Source organism: Anguilla rostrata, chromosome 4 (genome assembly GCF_018555375.3).
Source record: "Anguilla rostrata isolate EN2019 chromosome 4, ASM1855537v3, whole genome shotgun sequence".
Lineage (NCBI taxonomy): Eukaryota > Metazoa > Chordata > Actinopteri > Anguilliformes > Anguillidae > Anguilla > Anguilla rostrata.
Genome location: NC_057936.1, coordinates 8,988,730 through 9,001,866, shown reverse-complemented (window position 1 = coordinate 9,001,866; position 13,137 = coordinate 8,988,730). Strand labels below are relative to the sequence as shown.

Sequence of the window (13,137 nt, the reverse complement as noted above, 5' to 3'; positions counted from 1 at the left end):
TGTGTTTTTTTACAAAGCCAAAGACCATAGGTCACTGAAAGAGATGCATCTTTTGGAAAGCTGACGGGGAAAAAAAGAGAATGTTTAAATGAGATTTTTGTTTTTTTATTTTTTATTTTTTAAAATAAGGTTTATAGCTAGAACATAAGAGTACCCTTTATTTAAAAAAAAATAAAGCTACAGTAATACAACAGATCATATATTCTTAAACTTTTAAATCCTTAAATTTTATTTATCAACACTTACGAGTTTGAAAAGGCTTTGATGCCCAATGTGTTCATACCTCAGGAGTTCCACAGTACATAAATGCATGAATGTGTAATGTATTAATTGAGTAGTGTGGGGCGGGGACACACTGCATACATTCATTTGGCAACACAAATAAAATATCTCCTGGTCACTAGAATCACAGCAACATTATAAAAATAACACACAATTTCTATCAGCTGATTGACTACTGCCCATTCATGTATTTCTCTGTGGTCTGTAAATGCTGCCGGTCCCTTTTTGGTGGGCGGAGCAGAGCGTGGCCCTCACTGAGCCTTCTCAGCGGCCACGGCGATGGAGGCGCTTTCCTCCCTTGCTCTCTGCGCCTCCTCCCTCCACCTGGCTTTCTTTTCCATGTTCCACCTGGTGAGAGACTCATTCCTTCCTACGGCCTGAAAAAAACACACACACAGACAGACTCACGCTATCATACAGCCTGAAAAAAACACACACAGGCAGACTCAGGCTATCATACAGCCTGAAAAAAACACACACAGGCAGACTCACGCTATCATACAGCCTGAAAAAAAACACACACAGGCAGACTCAGGCTATTATACAGCCTGAAAAAAACACACACAGACTTGCGCTATCATACAGCCTGAAATAAAACACACACAGGCAGACTCAGGCTATCATACAGCCTGAAAAATATACACACAGACAGACTCATACTATCATACAGGCTGAAAATAAACCACACAGACAGACTCAGGCTATCATACAGCCTGAAAAAAACACACACAGGCAGACTCAGGCTATCATACAGCCTGAAAAAAACACACACAGGCAGACTCAGGCTATCATACAGCCTGAAAAAACACCACACAGGCAGACAGGCTCATGCTATCATACAGCCTGAAAATATACACACAGACAGGACTCATACTATCATAAGGCTGAAAATAAACCAACAGTACAGACTCAGGCTATCATACAGCCTGAAAAAAACACACACAGGCAGACTCAGGCTATCATACAGCCTGAAAAAAACACACACAGGCAGACTCAGGCTATCATACAGCCTGAAAAAAACACACACAGGCAGACTCAGGCTCTCATGCTATCATACAGCCTGAAAAATATACACACAGACAGACTCATACTATCATACAGGCTGAAAAAAAACACACACACAGACTCACACTATCATACAGCCTGGAGAATATACACAGATTTCTATGGAAACTGATTCTACATTGTAGTTTTTCAAAAAATGAAAATTTTATCAGTTAAATGCATCAATCTTGGTGCTCTCTGGGGGGGAAATTAAGAGCACACACACACACACAACCCAGGTATTAGTATAACATACATACAACCCACCTTTTTCCCCATGTAAACCATGCCCATGCAGGACGCCACGGTCAAGAGTATCATGGCGTAACAGGCCCTCACACGAATCTTGTTCCTCGCTGCGTCTATCATCTCAAACCTGCAACACACACCCGTTAGTGCTGACATCACACACACACACACACACACACATCTTGCGTGCACATACACCCATTCACACACATGCCAGGATATACACAGCTTCTCACGCACACATCTGTCAACTTCTCTCAGATCAGCTCGTACATAAGGTCTCACACAGATAAGAGGTTGTTGCAACCAGCAGTCCGTGGCTGGGAGCTGCCATGAGACGAGTGTCGTGATTGGCTCTTCTGTGTGTGGGATTTTCACTCCATACTGAGTTCCAGGTGACAGTAACAGCCAGAAAGGCAGAACCCAGTAGGGTTGCCGTGTACCGATAATGTACACCGTGGTGTCATTATTTTTTTCCTTTCAAGGTATCCATTTTCAACAATGGATTTTATTAGGGGCCCAAGCACCACAGGTGCGGGAACCCCATTATGTTTGTTCCGATTATTATTATTATTATTATTATTATTATTATTATAGACTGGCGTGATTCCATCTATTACACTCTAACACTATGTTTGAAACAGCCATACAAAACTTTTAAAAAGTACATCATTTTTTATTGTCAGTTTTGTCAACATCATCGATTAGTTGTTGCAGCCCTTACAATGTTCATTTATTTTTACTTTATAATATATTATTGTGGTACATTACAGTATGTAGTTTCTTGTTTTAATTGGTTGCAAGGTAATCAAAATAAAAGAAAACCGTTTTATTTAGAAAGCGGTTTTATTTGACCATTTCAGTTCTCTGAGCATATTTCCACCAGGTACTCCTGCTGATATTTCTATATAAAAAGCAATGGTATGGCTCTGTGATGCAGTTACTTCATATAGCCTATTCTTGTAATGTAAGATGATATACCTGAACTGAAACTTTTGATTTCGGAGATGTTCAAGTGAGCACTTTTTTTTTTTTTTAAGTAAGTGAAAATGATTCTCTGTCATACAACGAGGCTTACCAACTGATCCATATTATATCCAGATCTCAGCTTGACATTTTCTTATACGGACAAGTCTTGCGAACAAGAAAAGGGGTTGCACGAGGGATTATCTATTACATAAACCTGTAACATAATATCATAAACCTGTAATATAATTTAATCAGTAAAAAACTGAGGATAGTGGAAAAAGGGTTACTGCTACCTGCTCTCCACAAAAAGAGCTGTCATGCCATAGCTCCTCCAGTGAAGGAAAGCATAATGGTCACAAGTGTATGCAGGCCAGGGCAGGGCAGGGCATAAACAGGAAGCGCTCACTTACGAGATCAGTTCTGGGATCTGTTCCTTGGTCTTGAAGCGGCCAGACCAGACAAGAATTTTCTTATCAAAGTCAGAGGGACTGTAGCCAGGCACCCTGAAACCTGGACGAGCTGAAATGTGTATGTAAGTATGAGAAAGGGGCAGAGAAGCACGATGTAAAAACTAAATGAAAACACAAAGTATATACATCTCCAATTTATCCACGTACACAGTTACTGCGATATACAAATATGGCCACAGGTTTTATAATGAGACACCAGGAACCAGTTTCAACATTTTAATTTGATTTATTTGATGGCTCAACTCTGGCAGGATGTGGGGCCTGGGACCTCCCTGAATCAATGTCACCTTCAACTTCAGTCACCTGGATTCTAAATTTAGATTCTTTTCTCCAGTTCAAAGGTTTCCGAGTATGAAGCACAGTGGAAGAACCCCAGTCCAACGGTGACTCCCTCAACCTCCTTTCTTAGGGAAACTGATCCAGAATGGATTTCTCTCTTGTACACTACTGACTGGATGCAGTAAGCGGACCAGTTTAAAAAACAGCAGTAGTACTCATTTTTGTGGCAAAGTCTTTTGTTCTTGCTTTTCTTCATTTCATTTTTCACTTTTATGCACCGTAAATATAGTTCCCTTTTCCCACCTAACTCAAAGGAATAAATCAAACTCTGTTGACATAATGTCTGAGTACCTGCGTCTTTGGCTGTGACACACCTCCACAAGGTCAACAGGGAACACTGTGCCAACTCAGAACCCTTATTGCCGGAGTGCAGCTGTGCACAGTCCACATTGGACGTACTGAACCTGGACTGTAAGGGGTGTAGTTGTATTTAGAAGAGTGTGCCACTAGGGAGGCCTTGAGCTCATCTATTGAATCAGGTCAGTTTTGCCTGTTCTCTATCCTGCCGGACAGTCAGGGTCGTACCTACCAGGGGCCGCTGGAGCTGGCTTATTTGCATGTGGTGCGGAGCTGCTCTCTTGCGGCTTGCTACACATTCTACGTTGGCTGCCACTGTCCAACACCTGCCTGCCCCAGTGCGCTATGGAGGAGAGCGCATCACAGATTTTAACACTGGTCTCAGTAATGGAAAGAGAAGGGATTTTTTTTTAAATTACATTTCATCAATCATAATCTACTTTTTAGGTAGTGAGACAAAGAATGAAATGGCTTAGGAAATGAAAACATCATAAAGCAAACCGTAATTTACTTGAGGTGTGTTATTAAAGTTTTTGGCAGCAAAAGTATAGTCCTGCTTCTAGGGGAATAGCTAGCTGCATTGAGGGAACTAGTTAGCCATCTCCAGAGCTATCCAGAGACCAAGGGTAAATTTTACAGGGTTACTTATGATCACTGGCATAAAACTTCAAAGACAACACAACACCAGCTATTCCTCTCAGGAATCAAACACATAAATACATCAGCTTAACTGCTGTTCAATTACCAATTAGCTTAATACGAAAACTAGCAAGCAAGTGCGATCTGTTTTACACTCCTCAAAATGACAAACGAATATAATTAGAAAATGGGACATTCCAGTCAAAAATCGCCCAAAGTCGAGGAAACATTACTTCTCTACAGTCATTCAAAAGAAAAATCCTGCCAAAGTCATTTGTGAAAATATCCTTCCTTCGAGTTCTGCGAGGGAATGGATTCAAACTATGTTTGCCAACTCGCAAGGGCATGTCCAAAATCAAGATGGAGAATAAGCTAATGTCTCTTTTAGAGTCGGCTACATACAGTATAATTGTCTGACACTAGACCTTTGGTCTAGTCGTCAAATGAAGTGGTATCTTGGCGTTTACAGGCCATTTCCTCATTAATTGGAATCTTCACAGTGTGATGCTCTCATGTCAGCGTTTCAGAGGCTGCTATTGGACCACTACAAGATAAGAAACAAAATAAACACTGTGGTGATGGACAATGCAACCAACGTGGTTGCTGCCTTTGCTTACTTTGAAATCAGTGGGCCTGCTGTAGAAGATCATAGTGATTAAGAAGGGGAGGGGAGGGAGGGCTACAACCTGACCTTGAAAACTTTCCTCAACATGAGAGATGCTTCGCACACACACTGCAGCTCACAATCAAAGGCAGCCTAAAAGCAGCTGGCTATCTAAACAAACCAACAGCAAAAGCTTCCAGCATTGTCAGTCATTGCCGCAAGTCCACTCTTGCTCAGGATGTCTCGGAGGGGGAAGATCGCCTACAACCTGCTGCCGTCACAAGATGGAACTCTCAAGTGAAAATGATACATTCAGTTCTCAAGGCTGACGAAACCAAGCTAGATCAACTATCAATAACAAAACTATCTGTTCGTGAGAGGAATATACTCAGTGAAGTTGTTGGTATCTTCACCTCCTTTGAAGTTGCCACAGATTGTGTGCAAGGTTCATACATTGTCACCGCCAGCTACATCATCCCGTGCATCAGAGGACTTTGTAGTCATCTGACTCGTGTGCCCTCCAAGTACAATGCAAAGCTAATCAAAGCCTTGAAGGAATCACTTGACAGGCGTCTGTCAATCTATGAAAAAAAAAAACTATACCACATGGCCACATTATTGGATCCACGCTTTAAAGTAGTCTGGTGCGAAGACACTGAGAAGGCAACCCTTAGCGACTATATTTATTTGAACCAGAATACACAGACAAAGAGCTAAATTAAATGTGTGCGTTCAGCATAGTGTAGCTTATGGTCAATTCTACAAGTTCAGACAAAATAATTTTTAATTCAGACAAATAAATTTCAAGATTCACATTCATTTTCACTTCTCAATAACAGGTTTATATAAACTCGACTTGCTTGAAGGTAGCCTACATTGAACCTGTAGCCTATCTTGACATGCCCGACAGACGCCGTCGTGAAGCTACTGGCAGGAGAAAAAAAAAGTCTAAAAAGCCAAAACTTGACAATGAAGCATTTACTTAAAATACTATCAGAAGAGATAGGATTGATGAAAACTATTACGAAAATAAGGTTTAAAAAAATAAAAAAGTCCTTAATGTCCACTTCACACACTTTGTATTGTTTCCAGACGGCTGACATTTTGGACAAGATATAGCAACAGCATTCCAATGCAGCTTGCACATGGACTCTGCTCATTTCTTACATCATAAAACCTGAATACAGATCAGCCAAAATAAAAATAAACCTGCCAGTCACCGATCAAGTATTATGGAGCGAAAACCGGTCAGTTCCGATCATAGACATATGACATAGCATATTTAACTAGACTGATGGCACGCCTTCTTGCGAAGTCCCGGAAGTAAACCTGTACTGCGCATGTTGAGGGCAAACATTGGATGTCCCATTTAACTGAATGGGGGATATCAGACTTTTGAAGTCAAAATAAAAAGTTCTCGATGCTATTTTGAAACTCGAGTGATGACCGTTACGTTTCATATGTAAAGCAGATAGAAAAATATGCACAATGTAATAAAATATGCATATTTTAATAAATACTTTCCAAAGACTTTTCGACCAAAACCATTGTTTCAGAAGCTGCAGCACAGAAATTTATGATCACAAGAAATCGACCGATGTAAAATAAATACTGTAGATACATAGAACACTTCGTTACAGACATTTATACCAATACATATATAATGATTTACACTACAGAAAGGCCGGGGCTGGGGGGGTAAACAAATACAGATAAAATTTTGAAATATTGAGGCCTATTAAATAAATATTGAATCTTACAAACCTATCCAGACACAAGTTTGTACCATAAAATGCTATAGGTCTATCCTATAGGCGACACGCTATATAGTCTACGTTAAAGTTGACAGTTCCCATCCAAAACTGCCGAAAAGTCTCCGAAAGCCCCAAAAACTGAGAAAATTGCGGAGACGGGGAAAGTAACAAAACAGCAAAAAAAATAGCAATATTCGCCCCGCCGGGAGTGAGTACTCTAATGTTTTATCGAAATTCTCACAGGGTAATAAAAATCATCCAAATGCCCGTCCTATAGCTAAGATGAAATGACATAACATCGGCCTGACTGAGCATGGCAGGCAGCACGTAGCCGGATAGTTAACTACTGGTAAACTATAACCCTATAACCATCTCTGTTATCATGGTTGCAATATTTCAGGCTAAAAGAGTTTGTATTAGGTTGTAGCCATCATTGTTATGATCTCGTTGGCTACTGAGTACTACACAAACAGTAATGTGACGTCAGTCCTAGCAAAGTAATTGACATTAGCGTTAGCTTGATAACTAAGCAAGATGTTGGAAATACCACCTCTTCCAATATGAAAACAACCAAGAATAGCCGTGCATTACTAACCAATGGCTGCACCAAAAGACGAGTAGGTTCTGTTCAACGTCATGAGAATCATCATTGATGTTTTCTGTATTGTCTGTAATTTCTTCGGAACAAACTCTCTCAGCAATACTGGAGATCTTTTTCCTCCTCCTTCTTCTTCTTCGGTTTCGTTTAAAGGAGGCAACAGCAAAGGGTGCATCACCGCCACCCACTGATCTGGAGTGTGACGTGAGGGAATTTGCAGAATACTTACCCAAAAAGAAAAACAACCTTAAATTGCATGAATCAACCCCGTTCAATATATGGAAAATGTCATGCCTCGATCTCTCGTAGATTTCCTCATTCTCTTCACATAGTTAGGTGAAAAAACAGAGGGCCAAGTTACTTAAAATAATGTAGGAAGCATTGGGTAGCAGTATTGCTTTGGAATACAGCATGTTTAATTTCTATTAGGTATGATAGCCAATATTGTTTATTGTAACTTAGCGCAATTTTGATATTACTACTTTTAATGGCAGGCCTAGATTTTTCAGGTAGTAATGAGTTATAGTATGTGCGAGTAATTTGGCATTTTTGTACGTTGAAAACATTTAGGTACGTTAAAAAAGTGTTTCTACTGAGCAAGCAAGAAAACTTTTAAGTGGCGACATGGCTTGTTTTCAACAGTTTTCTTACTTGCACAGTAGCGACATGGCTTGTGAAGAAGGTCATATTGCTTTTAGATAATACAAGCGTCAGTTCGACAGAAATCCGACAAATTGTAAATGTAAATTTTGAAGAGTCAGTTCAGAGTTTTGAGGCGTGTTTCCCGAGTTTTCTTTTTTGTTGGACGGGGATATGAATGAACCCTTTGACTGTTCATGTAGTCATTACTTTTTTCAGACAGGCATTGCTTCGGACAGTCTTTACTAATGTTGAACACTTAGGACCCCTTCGTCCACCATGGCGGCGCCCAGTGGAACTCTAAACTGTGAGGACTTCTCAATGTTTCAGGTAAACTCAATTACTAAATACGCTTTGCGGGGGTTGCAAAACTGTCCTTTTCAGCTGTTACACAAAACCACTTTGCTGCCACGACATACAGCTTTCTACTCTGTACATTTCACGATGGAAGGGAGTGACATTCACCAGCCCGTGTGGGAACGCAGCCAGCGACCCAGTACGGACCACGGGGGTTATGAACCTTGATTGGTCGGTAAGGTGTGGTATTAAGTTATTTAGCCTTTACCCGATTGTTTCTGAAAAGAAAAAAACCCACGGGACAAGTTTCGGAATAATCTCAGCAATGTAGCTAGCAAGTATCCGGTATGCATGCACCACTGACTGATTCGATTGCTGTCCTGGTGAGCTAACGTTGCGTTAGTCACAATAGGAGCTGTGTACCAAAGAGCATACTTAAGTTATATTCTCCGTACTACTCTGCTCCCTCCAGTTTCTTGTTTCTGTGTAGCCTACGATCGCTGGATCACGGGGAAGTCGTTTAAAGTATCGGGATCAGAAGAATATGCTTCTTTTTTGACAGAGATGCCAAAAAAAACTATGGGGATTGCTTCCGTACTAGCACATATAATTCTTGTACGCGACTGACGTGCTCACTCGTGTCCTTGGCAAGCGGCCAAAGACCAGGGTTGCGAAGGGACACTGCCTTATCTAAGCAGCACGTCCTCCCTTAGTGTATATAATATCTGATGGAAAAACACGTTTTCAACGTACAAAAATGCCAAGTTACAGACACGTACAAAGCACTGTCTATAAGTCATTCATTCAAACTGGCAAAATCTAGGTCTGCCATTAAAAGTATTGATATCGAAATTATGCCAAGTTACAAGAAACATAATCTCACCTCACGGTTTATTGTTCGTTTTCAATAATCCTCTTGGAATATAACATTTTCTGCACCTGCACCTTTCACACCAGCGCATCAATAGTGATCTGATCGGCATCTGTCATACCAGTACATTAATACTGGTCTCATCTGCATCTTTCACACAAATGCATTAATGCTTCACCTTTTAACACTCGGGACATTAATACTGGTCTGAACTGCTTTTGTCCAGTTGTCTTTCAGTAAATGGAGAAAAGGGCACTTAGTAATTGTGGTGTGACCCAGGCAACCAGGGTTGGTGCGGATTTGCAAATGCAGTGAATTTTAGAACCTTTTCGCAATTTGATCATTTAATCTGAATTTCAAACGGCTCAAATGAAACTGACCCCAAACTATAAGGATCCATTGAAAACCAGTTTGATGTGGTATAAGGCAGTGATTGCACCCAGGGGTGGACAAATTTGGCAGTTGCTGCCAGAGACTACTTTACTGCTGCCACATGTCTGCACCTACCCTGTCCAAGGCGTAAGTAAACCTCACGTAGGCTTGATACCCTGTGCACAAAAGGAATTTTATAATTAGCCCTCACATGCTCGATCTCTTGTGTCCACCAGGAGGCGCTAAAGCTAATGCGCACTATTGATGACCGGATTGTCCATGCGCTGAACACCACTGTACCCACAACCTCCTTCAAGGGAAAGGTAGATGCTACACAGACCTGTAAGGAGCTCTACAAATCTGTAAGTATATTTGTGTGTGTGTGTGTGTGTGTGTGTGTTGTGTGTGTGTGTGTTACGTGTTGAACTTCTTGAGTGTGCACGTTTCTCTTGCAGCTAATGGAGGCTCACAGCGCCAGGGATAGAGCCATAAAGACGTGTATAGCCCAGACCTCAAGTGTGGTCAGCCAATTATGTGAGGAGAGGACCAGAGATAGTGAAAACATGTCACTCATCAAACAACTCAGGAAGGAGCAAACCAAGGTAACGTACCCCCTGTGCCACACATCTTAACCCAGACAATTTTTCAATTCAAATTCAAGTTCATTATCACTGCAATGTAGGAGATTTGATCTGTTACATCTGAAATTCATGTGTGGACAAGCAGTCTTCATAACGGCACTCTATTTGCAGCTAAAGTTCATGCAGTCAGAGCTGAATGTTGAAGAAGTGGTCAATGATCGCAGCTTGAAGGTGAGGGCGCATTACTCTGCTTAGCCTCTGTCCTGTCTGGTTTCAGTCGGGTATCTGTAAGCTAGTTTATGTACACTACATGGCCTAAAGTATGTGGACAGATGACATCCAACTTCTCATCCAAAATTATGGGCATTAATATGGAGTTGGTCCACCCTTTGCTGCTATAACCTCCACTCTTCTGTGAGGGCTTTATACTAGATGTTGGAGCATTGCTGCAGGGATTTGCTTCCATTCAGCCAGAAGAGCATTAGTGAGGTCAGACACTGACTGGGCGACTAGGCCTGGCTCGCAGTTGGCTTTCAAATTTAACCCAAAGATGCTGGATGGGTTTGAGGCCAGGGTCTGTGCAGGCCAGTCAAGTTCTTCCACACTGTTCTTGAAAAACCATTTCTATATGGACCTCTCTGTGTGCTTGGGGGTATTGTCATGCTGAAACAGGAACCCCAGACTGTTGGGGAAGCACAGAATCATCTAGAATGTGTTTGCTAGAATATGCTGTAGCATTAAGATTTGCTTTCAGTGGGACGAAGGAGCCTAGTCCAAACCATGAAAAACATCCCCAGACCAAGGGGTGTCCAGATAATTTTATTCTTTACATATACGCTATATATGACCAAAAGTATTAAAAGAGCCATCATTACCTCCTCTTTACTTTAAACCTGCCTATCTGAGCAGTATCAGCAGACGCCCTGACTTATGCTGACGTTTCCCTTCTCAGGTATTCAACGAGAGGTGCAGAATCCATTACACCCCTCCAAAGGTCCAATGAGAATGGTCTGGCTGCTTTCGTATGGTCTACAGCAGCTTCCATACAGCTGTTTCTTGATTGGACTGTGGAACCCAACTGTGATGCTGAACTGATGGAACATTGCCTCCCGGACAACCTCTCTTTTCTTACAAACATACAAAAGGATTTTATAACTACGAAGTGCTTATTATTTGTTGTCCCTGGATTGATGGCCAGGGCATGGAAGTGCTGTGTGTGTTGAGTGTCCAGCTGAAAACCTGCTCCAGTCTGAGGATGAGAGCTTCGGGCTTTCACTCTAAGGGGAAAAGAGGGTGGGGCTTTCACTCTCTGAGGGAAGAGAGGGTGTGGCTTTTCTGCTGTGAAGGAAAAAAAAGGGTGGGACTTTCAATCAGGTAAGTGGGGTGGATTTTACTGAGGATAGGGAAGAACATCTTGTAATTATAGTACATTGAGTATAATCCCACATCACTGCTGGAACCAGGCGTATGTTGGATACATGAAAAGTTGGGCAATTGAATTCACTGAAAAATAAACATGACAGTTAAGATGGTTTCACATTTCTAACGTTCCCCATTTAACTTTGGCTAATGACAGGAAGGTTTTAAGAGTACACAGTTTAGCGTACCCTTCAGGCTTGGGCACACACTGCTTAAATGTGAGGGGGAAATCCTTGATACAGCTTTGTCAGAAGGTTGAGTTGTGTTGCCTTTTAACCCCTTAAACCCCAATTAAAATACAGGGCTTTTTGTAAGAATCCCCCCATCTTAAATAATCCCATTATCTGTACATTTTGTACTGCACAGACATGGTTCAAAGATTGAAATAAAGAAGACATTTGTACAAAAATGACCAAATCCCCCGCTCCTATGGGGTCTCACTACATAAACATACATACATATTTGTTCTGAAAAACAACAGAGAAATCCAAAAATCATTTTGCATTTTCTTTATTCTGTTGTGATTATATGTACTTCTGATATGGGATGAAACCAAATTTAGTTTTCCAATTGTACCCAAGGATGGAAACTGGAAAAAAAGGTGGTGTGGATTGAACGAAGCAGTGACGTATTGTCACGCATGTGCCCAAATCTCCCGAAAACCTGTCCAAATGGTACCAAATCAAATATGCGTATTAATTCTCGCCTGTGGAAAAGCTTTGCCTCCGTACTTTCTGACTGCGTCGTCACAGCTGTGAATGAGCACTACCCATTCGCCACCACAAACGAGGCTGTTGTTTTTTAAATGAGTTGCTACCTGCTACAATGTCTGCTGTGTGGAACTTTTACAAGGGGAAATCCAGAAGCAGTCTTGCAACATTTGCAATGCCAGTGTTTCACGGGACGGTATTAACCCCTTCACACAAGCCTTTAGTACATAATACACTACAACGATGCTAAATACGGGGTTTCTAAGTGCCACTGTTGTTGTGTAGGTCATCCATTTAACAAGCATCCCCTCCCCTGCAGTCTCATCTGCAACTGTACGCCCCAAGCATGACGCACTGAACTACAGCATCCATCTGAGAGTTCATAAAAATACTCTTTTACCACCAAAAACAAGATAAAGCCAACAAAAGCCCGAAGGTGGGCCAGTACAGTAGTGAAATATGCAGATCACTTAGTAGCGTAATAAACAACTGGAATTTTTGTGTAATTATACTATGTTATTCTATCAATTTCTGCGACTAAATATGGAATAAATGTGCAATCTTACCATTGGTTTTACACATAAAGATGTCCCTTTCAAGATTCAGTGGTCATGTATTGTCTTGTACATGCAAATAGAACATGGGTAGGTATTTACAGCATGTGCAAAACCCCCCTTCCATTTTGTGCCACTGTAACTGCTATTAGTTTGATTTGATACCTCTCATTATGTAGAGGACAGTACAAGCTTTCCAATGATATATGGAATGTTTCATTTTAATGTTATTACAAAGAAAGCCCCACGTATCGGCGCAAGTGTTTTCTTCAGCACAGCGTTGTGCGTTCGACCGAAACATTGCGCAGTATTATTCAAGCACTCATGGAGACGTAATTGGTATTTTTTTTCCCCATCAGTTTTTGGAAGATTTGGCTAATTTTGCCAACTTATCAGCGTGAGTAAAGCTAATGCTTTGGGGAATGGGTAAGAAAAACAGGAATCATGAA

The 13,137-nt window shown here is 41.2% G+C and overlaps 2 protein-coding genes across 5 annotated transcripts; one reads left to right on the top strand and one right to left on the bottom strand.

The window, feature by feature from the left end:
* Positions 1-165: 165 nt before the first annotated feature.
* On the bottom strand, positions 166-7,413 carry fam162a (family with sequence similarity 162 member A). Of its 2 annotated transcripts, XM_064330477.1 has the most exons (5): positions 7,243-7,409; positions 3,883-3,993; positions 2,955-3,063; positions 1,594-1,702; positions 166-659 (listed from the first exon to the last, which is right to left on the bottom strand). In XM_064330477.1, exons 1-5 carry the CDS (start codon positions 7,295-7,297, stop codon positions 534-536), a joined length of 510 nt encoding a protein of 169 aa, XP_064186547.1. In that variant the 5' UTR covers positions 7,298-7,409; the 3' UTR covers positions 166-533. The 2 variants fall into 2 exon arrangements, with proteins under 2 accessions (XP_064186547.1, XP_064186549.1); XM_064330479.1 differs by lacking the exon at positions 3,883-3,993 and having other exon boundaries at positions 7,243-7,413.
* A 145-nt stretch (positions 7,414-7,558) lies between these two features.
* Positions 7,559-11,532, top strand: mix23 (mitochondrial matrix import factor 23). 3 transcript variants are annotated; one of them, XM_064330481.1, is made up of 6 exons: positions 7,559-7,581; positions 8,108-8,214; positions 9,661-9,786; positions 9,880-10,026; positions 10,177-10,236; positions 10,958-11,532. In XM_064330481.1, the coding sequence occupies exons 2-6, from the start codon at positions 8,164-8,166 to the stop codon at positions 11,006-11,008; spliced, it is 435 nt and encodes a 144-aa protein (XP_064186551.1). In that variant the 5' UTR covers positions 7,559-7,581; positions 8,108-8,163; the 3' UTR covers positions 11,009-11,532. The 3 variants fall into 3 exon arrangements, with proteins under 3 accessions (XP_064186551.1, XP_064186550.1, XP_064186552.1); XM_064330480.1 differs by lacking the exon at positions 7,559-7,581 and adding an exon at positions 7,660-7,674 and having other exon boundaries at positions 8,104-8,214; XM_064330482.1 differs by lacking the exons at positions 7,559-7,581; positions 8,108-8,214 and adding an exon at positions 8,384-8,416.
* Positions 11,533-13,137: the final 1,605 nt, after the last annotated feature.

Coding starts and splice junctions, on each gene's coding strand:
- fam162a (XM_064330477.1), bottom strand. CDS start 7,297: ATGATGATTCTCATGACGTTGAACAGAACCTACTCGTCTTTTGGTGCA. Junction 3,064..3,882: donor GCCAGCTCCAGCGGCCCCTG/GTAGGTACGACC, acceptor TACACATTTCAG/CTCGTCCAGGTTTCAGGGTG. Junction 660..1,593: donor TGGTTTACATGGGGAAAAAG/GTGGGTTGTATG, acceptor TGTTTTTTTCAG/GCCGTAGGAAGGAATGAGTC.
- mix23 (XM_064330481.1), top strand. CDS start 8,164: ATGGCGGCGCCCAGTGGAACTCTAAACTGTGAGGACTTCTCAATGTTT. Junction 10,027..10,176: donor TCAGGAAGGAGCAAACCAAG/GTAACGTACCCC, acceptor CTCTATTTGCAG/CTAAAGTTCATGCAGTCAGA. Junction 10,237..10,957: donor TCAATGATCGCAGCTTGAAG/GTGAGGGCGCAT, acceptor TTCCCTTCTCAG/GTATTCAACGAGAGGTGCAG.